Below are 22,072 nucleotides of genomic sequence, written 5' to 3' on the forward strand. Positions count from 1 at the left end.
TGCCTGTGCCAGCGCTTTGAAAGTGCTATCCAATTAGTCCTACTTCTTTGTTCTTTCCCCATTGCTCTGCAATTTTCTCTCCTTCATGTAAGACTCTAGAGGAACATATATGCACTTCAGGATATATATAGTGGCCTTGGAGCGGGTGCAGCACAGATTCACCAGATTGATACTGGACTCAGAGTTAAATTGTGAGGATAGGTTGCATAGAATAAGTTTGTATTCCCTTGAGTATAGAAGATTAAGTGGTGATCTAATTGAAGTGTTTAAGATGATTAAAGGAGTTGATATGGTAGATAGAAACTATTTCATCTGGTGGGGGTGTCCAGAACAAGGGGCGTAACCTTATAATTAGAGATAGGCTGTTCAGGGGTGATGTTAGGAAGTACTTTTTCACACAAAGGGTAGTAGAAATCTGGAATTCTCTCCCCCAAAAAGCTGTTGTGCATGGGGGTCAATTGAAAATTTGAAGACTGAGATTGATGGATCTTTGTTGGGTAAGGGTATTGAGGGTTATGGAGCCTAGGTGGGTAAAAGTCGTTGAGATACAGACTACCCTTGATCTAATTTTTTTATATTCGTTCTGGGATGTGGGCGTCACTGGCAAGGCCAGCATTTATTGCCCATCCCTAATTGCCCTTGAGAAGGTGGTAGTGAGCCACCTTCTTGAACCGCTGCAGTCCTTGTGGTGATGGTACTCACACAGTGCTGTTAGGGAGGGAGTTCCAAGATTTTGACCCAGCGACGATGAAGGAACGGCGATATATTTCCAAATCAGGATGGTGTGTAACTTGGAGGGGAACTTGCAGGTGGTGGTGTTCCCATGTGCCTGCTGCCCTTGTCCTTCAAGGTGGTAGCGGTCTCGGGTTTGGGAGGTGCTGCCGAAAAAGCCTTGGCGAGTTGCTGCAATGCATCTAGTAGATGGTACACACTGCAGTCACAGTGTGCTGGTGATGGAGGGAGTGAATGTTTAAGGTGGTGAATGGGGTGCCAATTAAACAGGCTGCTTTGTCCTGGATGGTGTCAAGCTTCTTGAGTGTAGTAGGATCTGCACTCATCCAAGCAAGTGGAGTGTATTCCATCGCACTCCTGACTTGTGCCTTGTAGGTGGTGGAAAGGCTTTGGGGAGTCAGGAGGTGAGACACTCGCTGCAGAATATCCAACCTCTGACCCGCTCTTGTTGCCACAGTATTTATGTGGCTGGTGCAGTTAAGTTTCTGGTCACTTGTAACCCCCAGGATGTTGATGGTGGGGGATTCGACGGCAGTAATGCCGTTGGATATCAAGGGGAGGTGGTTAGACTCTCGCTTGTTGGAGATAGTCATTGCCTGGCACTTGTGTGGCGCGAATCTTACTTGCCACTTATCAGCCCAAACCCCGAATGTCGTCCAGGTCTTGCTGTATGTGGGCATGGACTGCTTCATTTTCTGAGGAATTGCGAATGGAACTGAACACTGTGCAATCATCAGCGAACATCCCTACTTCTGACCTTATGATGGAGGGAAGGTCATTGATGAAGCAGCTGAAGATGGTTGGACCTAGGACACTACCCTGAGGAACTCCTGCAGTGATGTCCTGGGGCTGAGATGATTGACCTCCAACCGCCACAACCATCTTCCTTTGTGCTAGTAATGACTCCAGCCAGTGGAGAATTTTCCCCCTGATTCCCATTAACTTCAATTTTAATCCTTGATGGCATACTCAGTCAAATGCTGCGTTGATGTCAAGGGCAGTCACTCTCACCTCACTTCTGGAATTCAGCTCTTTTGTCCATGTTTGGACCAAGGCTGTAATGAGGTCTGGAGCCAAGTGGTCCTGGTGGATCCCAAACTGAGCATTGGTGAGTAGGTTATTCAGTAAGTGGCGCTTGATAGCACTGTCGACAACACCTTCCATCACTTTGCTGATGATTGAGAGTAGATTGATGGGGTGGTAATTGGCCGGATTACATTCTGTGCCCTTGCTGCCTTCAGTGCTTCTTCCAAGTGGTGTTCAACATGGAGGAGTACTGATTCATCAGCTAGGGAGGGCGGTAGGTGGTAATCAGCAGGAGGTTGCCTTTCCCATGTTTGACCTGAAGCCATGAGATTTCATGGGGTCCGGAGTCCATGTTGAGGACTCCCAGGGCCACTCCCTCCTGACTGTATACCACTGTGCCGCCACCCCTGATGGGCCTGTCCTGCGGTGGGACAGGACATACCCAGGGATGGTGATGGAGGAATCTGGGACATTGGCTGAAAATTGAATGGCAAATGGGCTGAAGGGCGTACTCCTGTTCCTATGGTTCCCAGGAGAGGCAGAACAAAACCAAATCCAATCTTTTCAGTCCAGAGATGTTACTACCAGATAGGCTAATCTAATTGGCGAATTTGTAGAAAAGGGATCTGCTGAGTGCTGTGGTGCAAACTTTTGCCCTTGTTGCTTGTTCAGTCTGTTCATCCCAGAACTCAGGATTTTAGTTCAGCCTCATTGCAATTCACAGAAGTATGGAAGGATTTCAACCCCTCATGGATCCAATAGATCTAAACATCGGTGCAGTTATTATTAAATTTAATTTTGAATAGTTGTCTTCAATTACAGATTTTATGTAGTTCGTTTTGTAGCTCCTTGGCTGTCTTTTTAGTCTCAATGGCCCTTCTCTTTAGTTGAGCAATGTCTGCAAATTTGACCTTTTTACATTGTTTCTGAATCCAAATCATTGATGTAAATTTGAAAATGTAGGGTCTCCTGCAGTGATCCATGGGGCATTCAGTACTCCACCCACCGAAAAACAGATCAGAAGGAGGACGAAGTTAAATGACTAAGATTGCCAAACAGACAAAGGGAGGTTTGAGTTGTATGTACATAAATGCATAGTGTATTGTGAATAAAATTGGTGTGCAAGAGGCACAATTTACTATAGGGGGCATGACATAATAGTATTAACATAGATGAGGCTTACTCTTGAAATTGAACATTCCAGGTTACAAAATTATACAGGACGGATAGAGTAGGAAATGGAGTAGGTGGGGTAGCAATGTTAATCAAAGAAATCCATTAAAGTAACTTATTCCACCAGCCTTGCTGGTGATCAGTTCCACATACTTACCACCCTTTTAGGTAAACAGTTAATCCTGCATTTCCTGTCTTCTTTTGTTGTCCTTAATTTGTAAATATGATCCCTTGTGCTTTAATTCTGTACCCAGCAGAAAAGCTTACTTGGATCCATTTTGGTCACGTAGCCCTTCCTGTATCCCCTTCAATAATTTAATATCCTTTTTTGAAATAACAACGGCTGCAACAATGCATGCAGTACTCCAGACATGGTCTCACCAGGGCCAAGTACAGTTTAAAAATTACTTCTCTGGAATTGAATGTTAGCCCTTGTTACATCGTTATATTATCACATCGTTAAATGGAACTACTTGTTACATTGTTATATGGAACTACTTTGAGTAGTGCATTTATACTGCTATGTGGCACACTGTGTCAGGCAGTGCACAGTGCAAGGTCGGACATCTTGTATCACTCCGCACCATGCGGCAGCAACATCATGAAAGCACTGAGTAAAAGCTGTAAACTAAAATGAGTTAAAAGTGTCTGTATTATATATAGTAATAAGAACACAAGGAGACACAACATGGTGGCAGCAGTATAAGTGAGTACAACTTGTACTATACGAACTACGAATAAGACGAAAAGTGGATATATGAGCTGATCGTGAGTGCCGGTGCCTGCGGTGATTGAGTGTGAATCGTACGGGCAACTAAGATGGCGGCTGCTGCTGCACTGACTGCGCAAATGCAACCCCTCATGAACTGGGATGCCGACAATTTAGTAGAGGCATTCCGCAAGTTCAAACAGAAATGTGACCTTGCATTCAAAAGCTTCCTGAAGGATACTGCCAATGAGGAAAAGGTTAGTTACATTCTGTTGTGGACAGGAGAAAAAGGACTAGATTTGTATAATAGCTGGAGTTCGACTGAAGAGGAAAAGGAAAACCCTGCGGCAATCTTCGGGAAATTCAGCAACCATCTAGAGCCTAAATCCAATCACCGTATACACAGATACAAATTCCAGAGTCTAAGACAGGAACTCGGTGAAACAGTTGACAATTTCATAACAAGGCTGAGAAATGAAGCCAGCAAGTGTGCATTTAAGGAAATGGAGGAAAGGCTTGTGGACCAGCTGATATGGGGGTCAGCGCATGCAGAGGTACAAAAAGCCCTGATAGGAAATGAAAATCTCGAATTAACAGAGGCTGTAGATACTGCGAGAGCTCATGAAGCCATGAAACAGCAAATGAGAACGCTGATTTCTCAAATGGCTGACATGCGGACGGCTTCTGAGACGGACAACAGAGTGGATACAGTGACAGAAAAGTACAACACACAAAGATATGCACATGACAACGGGAGAAACATGTGCAGAAACTGGAAGACCGCACGATTATACAGACAGGAGGAAATGTCCAGCATATGGAACAAGCTGCAATGCATGTGGCAAACTAAACCACTGGGAAAAGAGGTGTAGAACGAAGAAAGAAGGAACATACACCAAAAACAAAGGCAGACAGCAGAACCAGAGAAAGAAACACAATATCCATGCCATGGATGAGCAGGATGATGATGATTATGGTCATGACAATACACTAAACATCGAAACCATAGAGGTACAGCTTCACGAGATGACCAGAGCGGAAAATACTCCGAGGAGAGAATTGCACACCATCATCCAAATCGAAAAGAGGATCAAAGATCAGCCCACAACCATCAACTTAAAGTTGAAGCTGGACACAGGGGCTCAGAGTAACATTCTCCCATTGAGACTGTACCAGCAGATCTTTCCCGAAAACCTGAGAGAAGATGGCTACCCGAAAAGTGGTTGTTTAAAGGCAAGTAATGTCACGCTGACAGCATACAGGGGGAGTGAGATTAAACAACTCGGAATAACCTTTATCAAAGGGACACATAAAAGAAAGAACATCAACTGCATGTTCTATGTCACCGACACTGAGGGGCCAGCGATCCTGGGATTAAACAGCTGTGAGAAGTTGAGATTGATCTCGGTGAATCACGAGCTGACGAAAACGTCACTGAGGATAGACAGCAACACCCCGCTGGAAAATCGCCCACAAATCAAGAGTAAAAAAGACTTTATAGACATGTATCCGGAATGTTTCGATGATACAGTGGGATGTTTTGGAGATTTCCAATACCACATCACCATCGATCCAGAGGTAAAGCCCGTTATCCATGCTCCACGAAAAGTACCCATCGAGCTGAAGACAAAGCTTGAAAGAGAGCTAAAGGAGATGGAAGAAAAGGGAGTGATCGTAAAGGTAATTGAACCCAAAGACTGGGTAAACTCAATTGTGGTACGAGAAAAGCCAAACGGGCGTCTCAGAATATGTTCGGACCCCAAAGATCTAAACCAGGCGATAAAGAGGGACCACTATCCCACCGAACCCTGGAGGAGATTATGCCATCACTGGCAGGAGCCAAGGTTTTCTCAAAACTAGATGCCAGAAATGGATATTGGAACGTAAAGCTGGATGAGAAATCAACAACACTGACAACATTCAACACACCATTTGGGCGTTACAAATTCCTGCGGCTACCATTCGGGTTAAAGGTCAGTTAAGATATCTTTCAACAGAGAGTAGACGAGACATATAGAGGCTGTGAAGGAGCTATAGGAATAGCTGATGATATTCAGATCTATGGAGCAGATGAAAGAGACCATGATACGCACCTACATGAGGCCATGATGCCAGCCTTCCTGGTACGCTCCAAGTTAAATGCCGATAAGTGCATAGTTAAAGTCAAGGAATGTAAATTCTTCGGTATGATTTACACACCAGAGGGAGTCAAGCTAAATCCTGAGAAGATTGTGGTGATTGCTCAAATGAAACCACCCAAAGATAAGAAAGAGCTGAGGAGTTACCTCGGCTTGATCCAATACATGAGTTCTTTCATCCCAAACATGTCGGAACATACAACAAATCTCAGAGAGCTAATGAAAGAAGACGTCGAGTACCAGTGGTCTGAATCACATGAAAGGAATTTCAAACAGCTTAAAGAACTGTTGTGCAAAGAAACAAGTCTGTCATATTATGACAGAAGAAAACCAGTCACTCTGCAAGTAGACGCTTCTACCAGAGGACTAGGGGCAGCTCTTGTGCAGGAAGGAAAGCCAATAGCTTTCGCATCAAAGGTCTTGACGTCAGCCGAGATGAGATATGCCAACATAGAAAGAGAACTATTAGCAGTAGTGTATGGATGCGAGAAATTCCATACATACCTGTATGGAAGGCAGTTTACAATAGAGAGTGATCATCGTCCACTAGAACAGATCTATAAGAAGAATCTGTGCAAAGCACCTGCAAGACTGCAAAGACTACTTCTAAGGCTCCAAAGCTATGACTTCACGCTTAAATATAAGCCAGGAAAAGAAATGGTGCTAGCAGATGCGTTGTCTTGATTGTCACCATATGAGAAACACGAGGTAGAGGGTCTAACAGTAAAAATCCACCACCTAGTGAGTGTTACCCCTACAAAGTTCAGTCAAATCAGAGATGAGACTAGCAAAGATGAGGAATTGCAACTACTCACACAACAAGTGATACAGGGGTGGCCGGAGAGAATCCAGTGGGTACAGGCGACAATTCAACAATACTGGACGATTAGAGACAATATTGCAGTAGAAGACAGTATTCTCCTTGCTGGATCGAGGATCATCGTGCCAATGACGATGCAGACAGAACTTCTCCATCTAATACATGAAGGCCACATGGGAATGGAGAAATGCAAGCTGAGAGCCAGATCAGCTGTATACTGGATAGGCATGTACAAAAATATCGAACAGATGGTTTCTGCGTGTGGTATATGCCAGAAATACAGAAATGCACAACAGAAAGAGGAGATGATACCTAGTGAAATACTGTCAAGACCATGGCACACTGTTGGGGCAGATCTCTTCATGTGCAATCAAGAATGGTATCTCATAGTGGCAGATTACTATTCCAAGTTTCCTTTTGTGAGAAGGATGAAAGATCTGAGAGCCACAACTACCACCAGAATTTCAAAGAGCTTGTTTGCTGAACAAGGAATCCCAGAAAAGGTAATCTGTGACAATGGAACCCAGTTCACATCGAGTGAATACAGAGCTCTGGCAGAAAAGTATGGATTCAAAATAGTAACCTCATTCCCACATTTCCCAAGGGGACATGGGTTCATCGAAAGACAGATCCAGACTGTCAAGAGAACTCTCATCAAAAGTAGTGAGATGGGGGAAGACCAAGACCTTGCCCTCCTATCACTCAGATCAACACCACTGAAAGCAGACATGAAATCACCTGCGGAATTGCTGAATGGGAGGAAGCTTAAGACTACCCTACCAGCAACCATACATCCTCCCCAGGACCAGGAGGATTTCAGACAGAAGCTGGCAGAAGCACAAGTCGTCGGGAGCAAATATTATGACAAACATGCAAAGATGCTACCAGAATTGCTGAATGGGCAATCAGTGCATGTGCAAGACCTGGTGTTTGAAAACCTGGAATCCAGCCAAGGTCATTGGAAAATCTGATACTCCAAGATCCTACTTCGTAGAGACCGAACCTGGTAACCAATACAGACGGAACAGACTCCACATCAGACCTTCACCTGAACTGGGTAGGCAGCAGACAACATCAGCAACATTGACAACACCAGCTACTACAAGCAGTACAATGCCAGAAACAAGCGCCACAAATCAAACAACCACGAGCATACACATTCCAACTCCAAGTGCGACAGCAACAACAACAACAACAAGAGCGGAACACACCAAAACACCGCAGAGAGGAGTGGTCACCACCAAATCCACAAGATGGAGGGACAACATCCAACCACCCGAGCGATATTGCGAATAAGAAAATAAAACTCACGATTCTTTGTATTTGATAATACAGGCAATTTTGTGATATCCGGCACCGACGGGACCGAGCTGTTGCCGATCTATCAAAACTGCCGGACATACAAAGTTAATGTTGAAGCATACGTATCTGACAACAAACACTGTTGCTTAGCAACAGCTTCTAAACAGTCGGCTGCAGCTGCAAGCGTTTCTAGCTGAAGTTGTTGCAATAGTTACAGACCTTGCAGTGCCTGACTGGGGGAAAAAAAAGCAACAAGAACTAAAAAAAACTTATAGAAAACGGCTCCTGATTTTTGCCGTTAGATCGAGTATTCCGGACATATAACCTCCGGATAAACCAAAGTTTCCTGTAATAGTTTAGATATAATATTTTTCTAAATTAAATTAAATTTCATGTTTTAGTGTTTTGAGAAAGAGGGATGTTACATCGTTATATTATCACATCGTTAAATGGAACTACTTGTTACATTGTTATATGGAACTACTTTGAGTAGTGCATTTACACTGCTATGTGGCACACTGTGTCAGACAGTGCAAGGTCGGACATCTTGTATCACTCCGCACCATGCGGCAGCAACATCATGAAAGCACGGAGTAAAAGCTGTAAACTAAAATGAGTTAAAAGTGTCTGTATTATATATAGTAATAAGAACACAAGGAGACACAACAGCCCTCTTACTATGCACCCCAGCATTTTGCTTGCTTTTTAACAACCCAGGAACATTGTGCTGATGGTTTTAGTGACCTGGTCCACTAAAACCCCAAGATCTCTCTACTGCTCTGAAATCTCAAGTATTTTTCCATTTATCATCTAATCTATATCAACTTTCCCTCTGCCAAATCTCATAACCTTATATTTTCCTGTATTGAATTAAATCTGCCATTTCTCCATCCACTGATTGAGCTTGTCAAGATCGTTTTGAAATAAAAACAGAAAATTCTGGAAATACTCAGCAGCTCAGGCAGCAACTGTGGAGAGAGAGAAACAAAGCTAACGTTTCAGGTTGATGACATTTCATCAATTCCTTTTGAATTTGTGCATATTTATAGATATCATGCAAATGTGGACAGTTTGGATACATTTCCTTTCTCTACATGATTTATTGATACAGGTTGAGCGTCCTGAACCTGGCAGCCTCGGGTCCGAGGCTGAGCCGGTTTTCGTGTTTTTCCGGACTTCGGAACGTGTTTCTGATGTCTGAAGTCCAGAAATATCAAAATCTGGGCTCGGGCGTTTCCAGATTTCGGACATCAGAAACACGTTCCGAGTCCGGAAATGTCTGGGCCCAAGCCCGGTTTGAGAGGGTGTCCGGATTCCGGAACATTTTACGGATTCCGGACAACTCTGCCACCAATCGTCCCGGAGTCCGGATTCTGGAACATTCCGGATTCTGGAACTCTGGATTTTGGATGCTCAACCTGTATATACACAGCAAGCCGTTTGGCCCATCGTGCCATGCTGGTTTTTAGGTAGAGCTATCCAATTAATCCCACTCCCCTGCTCTTTCCCCATAGCCTTGTAAATATTTTGCCTTCAAGATATTATCCAATTCTCTTTTGAATGTTACTATTGAATCTGCCTCCACTACCCTTTCAGGCAGTGCATTCCAGATCACAACAACTCGCTGTGTAAAAAAAATTGTTTCCTCATGTCGCCACTGGCTCTTTTGCCAATCACCTTAAATCTGTGTCCTCTGGTTACCAACCCTTCTGCCACTGGAAACAGTTTCTCCTTATTTACTCTATCAAAACCATTCATGATTTTGAAGAGCTCTATCATATCTCCTCTTAACCTTCTGCTCTAAGGAGAACAATCTGAGCTTCTCCAGTCTCTCCACATAACTGGAGCCAAACATCCCTGGTACCATTCTAGTAAATCTCTTCTGCACCCTCCCCAAGGCCTTGACATCCTTCCTAAAGTGTGGTGCCCAGAATTAAACACAATACTCTACCTGAAGCTTAACCAGTGTTTTATAAAGGTTCAGCATAACTTCCTTGCTTTTGCACGCTATTCCTGTATTAATAAGGCCAAGCATCCCGTATGCATTTTTAATAACCTTCTCAACTTGTTCTGTCACCTTCAAAGATTTGTGTACATATCCCACCAGGTCTCTCTGTTCCTGCACTCCCTTTAAAATTGTAACATTTAGTTCATGTTGCCTCTCCTCATTCTTCCTACAAAAATGTATCACTTCACACTTCTCTGTGTTCAATTTCATCTGCCATGTGTCTGCCCATTTTACAAGGCTGTCTGTGTCCTGATGTCTGTTACTATCCTCCTCATTGTTTACTACATTTCCGAGTTTCGTATCATCTGCAAACTTTGACATTATACCCTGTGTACCTAAGTCCAGTTCATTAATATATATCAAAAAGAGCAGTGACCCTGATACCGACCCCTGGGGAACAGCACTGCACACTTCCCTCTATTCTGTGGTACTTTGTCAAACGCCTTTAAAAGTTGTAAACAACTGCAGCCCCAACACTGAACCTTGTTGTATTCTACTGGTAACTGGCTGCCCACCAGATACCTGCCCATGCACAACCACTCCTTGTTGTCTAACAATCAACCATTTGGCAGTCTATTTTAATACATTCCCATCGATTCCTTGGGCTTGTACCTTGTGCAGTAGCCTATTATGTGGGACCGTGTCAAATGCCTTCCTGAAATCTAGGTAGAAAACATCCACTGTCTCTCATAACAACAGAAAATGCTGGAAAAACTCAGCAGGTCAGGCAACATCCGTGGAGAGAAATTTGAGTTGACGTTTCGGGTCGAACCCTTCTTCAAAACTGGAAAGAAAAGAAACTAGATCGAAGGCAGGGCTGCGATCGGACAAAAGAATAAAAGAAACAAAAGAAGTAAAAGAGATTAGAAGCTAGACGAGATGGTAATAGGCTGAGATTAGGTGTAAAGTGTACTGGCAGGGCAAGAGATAGCTGCCAGGTGTGAGAGAGAAACAAGGAAAGGGAGGGGAGGAAAGGAGTGGAAAAATTACGGACTGAACGGAGGTGTTCCGCAAAGCGGTCGCCCCGAACTTGACAATTTCATTCACTTTGCCTCCAATTTCCACCCTTCCCTCACCTTCACATGGTCCATCTCTGACTCTTCCCTTCCCTTCCTCGACTTCTCCGTCTCCATCTCTGGGGATAGGTTATCGACCAATATTCATTACAAGCCCACTGACTCCCACAGCTACCTGGACTACACTTCCTCCCACCCCGCTTCCTATCGTGGTTCCCCTTGTCCTCACCTTTCACCCCACCAGCCTCCACATTCAACGGATCATCCTCCGGCATTTCCGCTACCTCCAAAGTGATCCCACGGAAACGTATCTTCCCCTCCCCTCCCCTTTCAGCATTCCGCAGGGACCGCTCCCTCCGAGACACCCTAGTCCACTCCTCTATCACCCCAAACAGCCCTTCCCCTTCGCCTGGCACCTTCCCGTGCAAGCGGAGGAGATGTAACACCTGCCCCTATACCTCCCCCCTTCCCACTGTCCAGGGCCCCAAACACCCCTTCCAGGTGAAACAGCGATTTACTTGTACTTCTCGCAATCTAGTATACTGTATTCGCTGCTCACGATGCGGTCTCCTCTACATTGGGGAGACCAAACGCAGATTGGGTGACCGCTTTGCAGAACACCTCCGTTCAGTCTGTAAGGGTGACCCCGAGCTTCCTGTCGCCTGTCATTTTAATTCACCGCTCCATTCCCACTCGGACCTCACCGTCCTTGGCCTCTTGTATTGTTCCACGGAAGCTCAACGTAAACTCGAGGAACAGCATCTCATCTTCCGATTAGGCACTCTGCAGCCTTCCGGACTCAATATCAAGCTCAACAATTTCAGATCATAAGCTCGGCCCCTATTTCATTTTTTCTTTGTAATTTTTCCACTCTTTTTCCCCCCCCACTTTCCTTGTTTCTCTCTCACACCTGGCAGCTATCTCTTGCCCTGCCAGTACACTTTACACCTAATCTCAGCCTATTACCATCTCGTCTAGCTTCTAATCTCTTTTACTTCTTTTGTTTCTTTTATTCTTTTGTCCGATCGCAGCCATGCCTTCGATCTAGTTTCTTTTCTTTCCAGTTTTGAAGAAGGGTTCGACCCGAAACGTCAACTCAAATTTCTCTCCACGGATGTTGCCTGACCTGCTGAGTTTTTCCAGCATTTTCTGTTGTTATTTTGGATTTCCAACATCTGCAGTATTTTGCTATCATCCACTGTCTCTCCCGTATCTCTTCAAAGAAATTCATAAATTAGTCAAGCATGACCTCCCACTCTTAAAACCATACTGACTGTCTTGGAATAGCTCATGCCCCTCAAGCTGCTCCCTTGTATTATACCTCAATACTTTCAAACCCTTTCCCAACAGTGAAAGTAAGGCTTACAGGTTTATAAATGATGATTTATCCCTTGTTACTGTTTTGAAGATCTGAGTCACATTTGCTATTTTTCACTTCTCCAGGATTTGACCTGAGTCCAGTAAACTCTGAAAAATACCCATTCGAGGGCTCTCAATTGTTTGAGCCAACTCCTTCAGAACCCTGGGATGAAAGGTGTCAGAGGAGCCTTATCTACCTTGAGCTTCAACAACCTCCCCAATTTGTCCTCTCTTGTGATTGATCATTTTTCAGTCTATATTCACTTTTAGGCTGTGCCTCCAATTCTGCCATTTCTCTTCCCCCCCCCCCCCCCCCCCAATTTCTATTGTGAACTCTGTTGAAAAATAACAGTTAAGTATTTTAGCAAATTCTTTACCATCGGACACAACTACTCCATTGTCATTTTTTAGTGGGCCAGCCCTCTTTGCACCTTTTGTTTACTCCAGACATATTTGAAGAATGCTTTACTGTTCTGCTTCATGTTTCCAGCTATATTTTGCTCATGACCCTTCTTTGCAGCTCTCATCAGTTTCTTGGCATTACTCAGCCTTTATAGATCTCTCTATCCATGAGCTTCAACTTTAGCTAACAGTCTCTTATGAGGGACTTTATCAAATGAATTCTGGAAGTCCGTATAAATAACATCCATAGACATTCCCCTGCCTTCCCTTACTTTAGTCACCTCTATATAAAAAAAATTTTTTTAAAAATGCAATCAGGTTCATCATTATTAGTGACCTACACTTAATAAATCCATGCTTTGAAAATGTTCAAGGTGTTCAGTCATTCCATCCTTAATTATAGACTCCAGTAATTTCCCAACAACATATGGGCCGCAAATTTAATTCTGGAGGCGGAATGGGGGCGGGTCAGCTGGTTTCCGATTTCCGGTCCCACCCCCAGCTGCTTCCGTTCTGCAGACGTGATTTTCCCTTGATTGGCTTTGATAAGCCCGTCCTGCGGGCTTCCCGGACAATTAACAGGAAGCGGGTCTGATGACGTAATTTGATGACGCGTCATCTGCCGGTTTCCTTAAAGGGATCATGCACACTTTTATTTTGACAGTTGCTCTGTCAGTGTTTGACAGCATTGAGGTGCTGCAAACACTGACAATCACTGCACAAAGGTGAACACTTGCACCCAGGCTCTCCAATGACTGCCTCCATATGCTTATGGAGGGAGTCACAGCACGCAAGGAGGTTTTCTTCCCTTCCAAGGGCAGAAGAGATCTTCCCAGGACACCAACTTACCTTGAACCTCCACCCAACCCTCTCTATCTATCTACTTTATCACTTCCCCATATCATGAGCCACCCCTCACACTCACCCTCATCCTACTGTAAGCATATTAACTAACAACACACAAGGGTAGGCACTTGAGAGGTTTAGCCAAAGTCCATGTGACGTTTCTGGTAATGTGTTGTCATACAGTGTGATATCTTTTTCCAAATGTGCTCTTATTGGACAGATCTGAGCACACATTGAGAAGTGTCTTATTAATTTCCAGTGATTGTTCATTCATAACTCCCCCACGCCCCCCCCCCCCCCCAACCCCCCGCCCTGCTATTGTGATTTGTGCATGGAATGGTTTGGACATTAAAGGGATGCTTCACGGTGCTGGTGTGGGATTGTGTCAACCTGGCTCATCATGTGGCAGCCAGGATTTATAGCATCAAGTGAAGAAAATCTGGCCATGGTGATGCCATCGCTGGCCTCCCGGCCAGCAATTTTGTCAGGGGCTAATGCCCTGTGTCCAGTGCAGCATCAGGTGGGTGAGGAGGAGGTTGGTGCTCCTGGTGCTGGTGGTTGGTTGTGGTCCTGCCACGGCTGCTCTTCCTCCGAATCTGACGACCAGAATGAGAGGATGTAAATGGTTCCCATTCCGTTGCTATAGATTTCAGTTGCAGCAAGAAGCTTGCAAGCGCAAACTCAAAGTGGCCTGAAATTATTCCAATCAGGTAACACTGCAGATGGGTGTCAGCTTGAACAGTCACAAGGTCAGTAGATTTGCCAAATCTTATCCCAAACCTCCAACAACAAAGTTGTTGCATTTGAATGTCAGCCATGTTGCAGGAGTGCTTTTAAAGTGCTGCACCAATGACTACAAATCATGTCCTTGAGAAACTCGTCTCCTTGCAGCTGGCGTGTTTCTGATAAGATGGGAAACAGGAGCCAGAAGCAGGAAAATAGGAAACCACTATAAAAATAGGATTAGCAAGGCTGTTAACTGCCTTAACTACCTGTCCCACTGGTTCCCGTCGGGTCAGTTTGGGAGCGGCTGACCCGACACTCACGAAAATCGTGTTGGGTTGGGATGGAGGCGGGTTGGCAGTCTGAAGCCATTTTTTCCGATTTTCACTGCCGACCTGCCTCCAAACCCGTCTCCTCAGGGCTATTAAAATCGAGCCCATGGTGTGCTAACTTGTTTCTAATTCCCTGGTTTCCCTCTCTCACCTTTCTTAAATAGCAGAGGGACATGGGCAATTTTCCAATCTAAAGGAATGGTTCCTGAATCGAGAGAACTTTGGAAGATCATAGTTAGGGCACCTGCAATGTTCTCGCCTACTTCTATTTAAAACCCTGGGATGGAAACCATCTGGTCCTGGGATTTGTAACACTTTTATGCCATTATTTTCTTCATTACTGTTAATTTGCTTGCGTTAATTTTTGGTGAACCCCCCATCCCTGCTTCAATATTAGTTTCCTTGGGATGTCACGCTGTCCTCTTCCTCTACTGTAAATACTGATGCAAAGTAATTGTTTAACATGTCTGCCATTTCCTTATTTTCATTTATTAAATCACCATTATCAGTTTTTAAAGGGCCCACATTGCTCTTAACCAACCTCTTTTTCCGAATATAATTTTAAAAGTTTTTTTGTGTTGATATTGATATCCCTTGCAAGTTTCTTTTCATACTCCCTTTTTGTAGGTCTTACTATCTGTTTTGTTACCCTCTGCTGTTCTTTGTATCTCTCCCAGTCGCCAGGATATGGGCTAGTTTTTGCATTTTTCTCTGCTTTTTCTTTTAGTTTTATGTTGTGTCTTACCTCTTTAGTCATCCATAGCTATTTCTCTTGCTCCTTAAGGGTATAAACTGGTTTTATATCACGTTAAATTCTTTTTTGAACGCCTCACACACTGACCTTCTGTTGTTTTACTCATTAACAGATTTGCCCAGTTTACTTTGGACAGTCCCTGTCTCATCCCATTGAAGTCTGCCTTACCTAAATCTAGAATCTTAGTAGCTGTTTCGCGTTTCTCCCTTTTAAACACAACTTTGAACTCAATCATATTATGGTCGCTATTAGATAAATGTTCACGCACCATTAGTTAAACTTGGGCCTGAATTTTCTGGGGGATCAGCGGGTGGGATCGGTGGTGGGTTGAGTGGGAAATTTGATTTATTTGACAGTGGGTCGGGACCCCGCTGCCAACCTGCTACAACGCACCTTTCCCACAGGCTCATGTGTGATCTCCAATCTGACCCGACCCGCAGAGGCGGGCGACCCAATTAAACCAATTATTGGGTTGTTGACAGTCCCTTAATAATGATTTTAACCATACGTTTTAATTTAACTCGCCCACGGGGTCCACGCTGCTCGGGGACCACGTCTGTGAACCTGAGGCAGTAGCTGAATGGCCATTGCTCCAGTTGATTACTTGACAGCTTCAAATGTAAAGTAAAAGCTCCCACCTGACAGATCATCACTTTCCTCAGCCACAAGCTGTTTCTCAGTCCATTTCCAGCACAGATTCTGCAGGTTTTCTTCTCTCCATCCACTCTCACCTCATTGGAAGAACTCTCTCACCATTGACAGAATGCTTCTATCATCTCTACTTCACCTGCCATCTATTCCATCAACATGGGTGCCCTTTATACTGTCTCACCTTGGTCCTCAGAATCCGACCATGATCAGCATCAGGCACGCCAGCAACACCAACAACAACACCAACCTTCTCTGCAATCACCTAATGCTGCACAGGACACAGGGTACCAGCACCCGAGCACATTGCTGCCCGGGACACCAGGGATGGCCTCATCATGGCCAGATTTAGCTAACTTTACGCTGTACACCCTGGCTGCCACATGATGCGCCAGGTTGGCACCACCCCACACCAACACCATAAAGCATCCCTACAATGACCAAGCCACTCCTTTCACACTCATCAACATTGCGGGGGGTACCGTTATGTCTCACCATTCACTGCAACTCACTAAGCCACTTCCAAAGGTGCACACAAATATGTCAAGACCGGAAAGTGTTGAAAATAAAGAATTTTATGTTTGACACCACATTAACAGAAACTTTTCATAAACATTGGATAAAACACCCAAGTGCCTACCCTTGTGTGTTGGTAGTTGGTATGATTGCACTAGGATGAGGGTGAGTGTGAGGGGTGGCTAGTGAGATGGGGATGTGATAATGTAGATAGAGCGGGATGGGTGGAGGTGCAAGGTAAGTTGGTGTGAGTAAGGATGTGCAGGAGTAGGGTAGGGAAGGCAGAGTGATGGGGATGTGATGAGAGGCACAGCAGGATGAGGTTGTGTGGCTTTGTACTAACGTTTCATGATCTAATGAGATCATTGAAAAGTTTGCACCACTACACCCAGGTCCTCCTGATGACATCCCTGCTTGTGTCCTCCTCTGCAATGTGCAACCAGGCTGTTTTCTCCTGGGGAGGTCTCTGTCATCCATTGGAAGGGAAAAGGACCTCCCTGCATGCTCTGACTCCCTCCATAAGTATACAGAGGGAGTCATGGGGGAGCCGTGCTGCAGCCCTGCACCTCTGTGCAGTGATTGTCAGTGTTTGCAGCACTTCAATGCTGTAGAACACTGACAGCACAAATGTCAAAAGAAAGTTGGCCACGGTCCCTTTAAGGAAACTGGCTGATGACGCGTCATGAATGACGTCACCAGACCCGCTTCCTGTAATTGGGCCGGGAAACGCGCTGGGTGGGCTTAACAAGCCCCATCAACATTAATTCAATTTCCAGAGTGGGATGGAGCCAGCAGAGGGGCTGTGATCCGACACCTCCCACCCTGGGCCCGCCGAGGTAAGGAAAATACTGGCCTAAATGTTCGCACACTGTTAGCTAAACAGTGTTAGTTAACTAAATCTGGCTCATTACTCATTATTGAATCTGATATGGCCTGCCCCTTTGTTGGTTCTAGGACATATTGGGCTGGAGTTTGATACTGGAGGCGTGTAGGAGGCGAGACTACAACTTTTGGGGTTGTAGTCCCGCCTCCATTGAGTTGTGGCCAACCCACGTGATTTTCACTTGATTGACCTTGTTGAGCTCGTCTAGCGGGCTCAGCAGGCCAATTAATGGCCACCCGGCAACAGGTGACGTCACAGATTGACATTTCATCTGTCAAGAGTTTTTGACAGATGAAATATCAGCGTTTGATAGCTTTTTGAAGCTGTCAAACACTGACAATCTGTACACTAAGTTATTTCCTTCCTCTCAGGCTGATTTAGAGATCTCTCCAGAACAGAAAGCTGAATGCTGCAACTTTTGACAGCTCGCGGCCATTCTGCTTTCTGTGCCTGTGAGATGAGGGACTCCCGAGACCTGAAGGAAGGAAGGCTGTAAAGGTAAGTAAAGGTAAATAAAACTTATTTAAACACTTTACACACACCAAACACACTTACCTCTGCACTCATGCACACATCACACACCTGAACACCGGACATCTCGAACTCTCCAAGCCCTTCAGCCCGACGGTCCGCCTCACTAACTTGGCGTGGTTTGGAGCCGTCAGGAATCCCGCACTTCAGGGATAAAATAGGGATTAGGCTAAAAACTGCCTGTTAACTACCTGTTAACAGGCAGTTAATTGGCACTAATCCCCTTCCCGCCTCGGGGAGGCGGGTCCCAGCACAGGTCGGGTATCCGCCTCCTTTTGAAACTGGCATGGAGGCGGGTTGGTGGCGGGATGGGTTTGTACCCCCCGATTTCGCAATTTTAACCCCCCACATGCCTCCAATCCCGCCTCAACGGCCCAATGAAAATCGAGCCCATTGTTACAGAAAACTATTCTGCGTACACACAAGAAATTCGCTACCTTTCTGACATGAGCTCGTCTGCTTATCTCAAGCTATATGGAAGTTAAAATCCCCCATTAAAACCGCTCTGTCTTTACTACATGTTTGTCTAATCTCTGCATTAATACATTCTGCCACTTCACAGCTGCTACCAGGGGGCCTATACACAACTCCCACTGCAGTCTTAAATCCTTTTCTATTTCTTAATTCTACCCATAAAATCTCCACTGCCTGCTTACCTCTCATTATATCCTCTCTTATCATAATAGTAATTTCACCCTTAATCACTAAGGCTACTCCTCCCCCTCTACCAGATTCCCTATCCTGTGGACCTTATATCCTGGTATATTCAGTTCCCAGTCCTGATCGTCTTGCAGCCATGTCTCAGTTTAAAGTCCTTGTGACCGTCCTATTCGCTAGCACCCTGGTTGCAGCCTGGTTCAGATGGAGCCCGTCCCAGCGGAACAGTTCCTTCCTGTCCCAGCACTGATGCCAGTGTCCCATGAAATTGAGCCCTTCTTTCCCACACCACTCCTTCAGCCATGCATTCAGCTCCCTAATCTGCTTATCGCTATGCGAATTTGCACGTGGCTCAGGTAATAATCCAGAGATTATAACTCTTGAGGTCCTGTTTGATTTAGCTCTTAGCTCCTGGTACTCTCTGAACATGACCTCTTGCCTACTTTTTCCTATGTTGTTGGTCCCGACATGGACCACAACGACTGGATCCTTCCCCTCACTCTCCAATATCCTTTCAAGCTGGTTCAAGATGTGCCTCACCCTGACACCCGGTAGGCAACGTATCATGTGGGACTCTCGATCCTGCTTACGAAGTATGCTATCCAACCCCCTAATTATTGAATCCCCTACAGCTACCACATTATGCTTCCCCTCTTCCTCCCTTTGGACCGCCTCTTGCTCCAAGGTGCCATGGTCAGCATTCTGGCTGTCCTCCAACAGTCTTCAGCCTTATCCTCACAGGTAGCAAGTACATTGTACCTGTTGGATAGGATCAGTTTCTGCAGATCCTCGTTCTCTATCTCACCTTTAAAACTACTAATTTTTCCTTCCACATCTTTTCCTTCCAGTATCTCTTCCAATTTTACCATTCCCATGCATTGTTTCATATCCTTAAAATTAGCTTGTTTTAAAATTTAGCTTTTTAGTTGCCTTTCTTTTTGTTCTCTACCCTTTTGTCTACCCTGAAGATCCCAAATATTGCCATACTTCTACTTTGGTTATTGTTTCCCTCTCATTCATTAGAACTAAATCCAAAATTGCATTAACCCTTATGGGTTGCTTAACGTACTGTTCTAGAAATGAATCCCTCACAATTTCAATAAATTCCTGCTCATACTGTCCCCAGTGTGCACTCCAGACAATACACGGAAGATTGAAATCCGTGTATTGACTGGAGTGCACAATGGGGACAGGATTACTACTGAAGACTCATTTGTATTAGCATCTCCCAGAAAACTCTATTAGCCTCCCCATGGTTATTTAGTGGCCTGTAGCATATCCTATTACTAGCATTTTCCTTTCACTGTCCTTTTAATTCTATCCAAAGAAATTCAGTACCACTTCCAGCATCCAACTCTGTTGTGACGAATCCCTCTCCAACAAATAATTCCACCTCACCTGCTGCCTTACCTTCCTGGTCTCTTCTTAAACACACTCAAAACCTTGCAAGTTAACTCCTCAAACATCATTTCATTTCATCCAAATTTCATTCACTCCTACAGCATCTATTTCCTTCCTCTGTGCTAGCTGACCCATTTATTCCTTATACTCCTTGTATTCATTTAAGCACAATTCAGATTATCCTTTAATATCTTTACTCCCTCATTCCTAATTGTTCTGAACCTACAGTCTTTTTTGCCACAGTTTTTTTTCCTCATTTTAGTAATTGTTAGTGAAACATATAAATCGATAAGATTTCTGCTTGAAAACATACATTTAACATTTTGTCATATCAGGTATGAAATGCTACAAAGAGGCTTACTGAAATTGCAGGATGTGGGATTTGTTTCTGATGTGTATACTCAGAACCAGCTGCTGGAGAACGAGGTGAAAAATTTGAAGAAAGATCTGGAGAACTGCAAGACAACAGCCAAGTATGTAGTAAATAATTCAATGTCATCTGAAAATGCAGAAATTATTTTATGTAGAAACATATGTGTATGGAATATTCCTATCATCTTAGCAACAATTAAAACATGCCAATTTTTTGCATCTACAGTGCAGCTAGTGAAACATTAGTAAAACTTAGGAAAGAACGTGATTTTCATAGGATGCATCATAAGCGTGTGGCACAAGAAAAGAACAGACTCATTAATGACATTAAAAGGTAAGGAAATATGCTCGAGTCTGTGATATTTTAAATGGTCTTTGGAAAGCACAACCATATTATAGCCATATTAGCTAATTATGAAAATGTTAGTCACAGATCTTTTTTAATGAAAAACCAGAATTTTCAGTTCTTGGAGGTTCTGTGTTTGTTAATAAGTACTAACTATTTCAAAGGAACATAGCCACTGTTGAGACTACTGAATTAGATCATGTTTTGATAACTGGAGTGACTTATTTACAACTCTATCCACCTTTGATTGCTGCCAGCTCCCCCCAACACATCATTCCCAGTGCTCCCAGAATCTACAACTCCTTCTGATTGTTCCTACCTTTGGGACCCCCATTTGAATACACCCAATGCTCCCGCATCTTATCACTGCTATTCCGAAATCATCCTTGCACAATTGCCACACTCCCCACCCCCCACCCCCCCAAGTATTCCTACGTGGTCCCTACCTGCATGCAACCTGGATCATCTTTTCCACCATCTTCCTGTGGATAACGAACTTTTAAAAAAGTAAGACATAAATTAAAATTGAGTACACTTGTAAAATGCATAGTAATATTAAAGACCACTGATATACAATTTCCATTAAAATTTGGACGTAACAATATAATTTGAACTTTGAAACATAGCTAACATTCCCATAATACTTTGAATAAGTGAAATTGTTTTTTTTAATAATCACTGATCGAATAATAGATTGTACGTTACATAGCATAAAACAGCACATCATCCCATTCACGGAGCAATCACTTGTATTTATAAATAATGTGAACTACCATATTTTGTTGCATCATGTAAGTTTTAAATACAGTCCAGTGTTTATTTAAAGTGAACTATACTCTGCATTGAAAATATTTTTCTACAAAGTACTCCATGCAGTTATATCTCACCCATACGATTTGGTAAAGTCTTTAATCTATTAGCAAGAATCATCAAGTATGTTAGATCCGTGGTTCAGTGGATAAATAATTACACGGATGCTGTACATAAACAAATAACAGGTCTTTACTGGAGGAGGGTAATCTCTAGACTGGGGTACAGAGGCATGCGCACAGCTTATATACCGGTGTGGTCACTGCCGGTACTACAGTATACAGGAGCTGTAAAAAGTAGTTCTGACTTAAAGCACATACACTACAATTCCTCCCTTTTTAGATTAATAATACCCCCTTAATATTCAAATAACAATTACATTTTTAAATGTACATTCAATAACAAAAGTCCATTTATAGATTCAGTCTTTGGGGCGGCTTCCTGACCCTTTCGGGATAGCGCCTTTCCGGAGGTTCTTGTTCTTGGTGCAGAGGCGATTCTGACCCCCTTTCATCGGGTAGTTCATCGGGTTCCACTGCTACTGGGTCTGAAGTAGATACTACTGGTA

The 22,072-nt window shown here is 44.0% G+C and overlaps 1 protein-coding gene across 1 annotated transcript in view; it reads left to right on the top strand.

Moving 5' to 3' along the window:
* spag16 (sperm associated antigen 16) overlaps positions 1-22,072 on the top strand; it is a 1,547,331-nt gene that overhangs the window by 71,382 nt on the left and 1,453,877 nt on the right. The window contains exons 5-6 of the mRNA XM_085985427.1: positions 20,312-20,449; positions 20,575-20,682. Of these exons, the coding sequence (XP_085841553.1) occupies positions 20,312-20,449; positions 20,575-20,682 (246 nt within the window). The remainder of the gene's footprint in view (positions 1-20,311; positions 20,450-20,574; positions 20,683-22,072) is intronic.

Source organism: Somniosus microcephalus, chromosome 4 (genome assembly GCF_052327205.1).
Source record: "Somniosus microcephalus isolate GS21.2 chromosome 4, FLI_Smic_1.0, whole genome shotgun sequence".
Taxonomy (NCBI): Eukaryota; Metazoa; Chordata; class Chondrichthyes; order Squaliformes; family Somniosidae; genus Somniosus; species Somniosus microcephalus.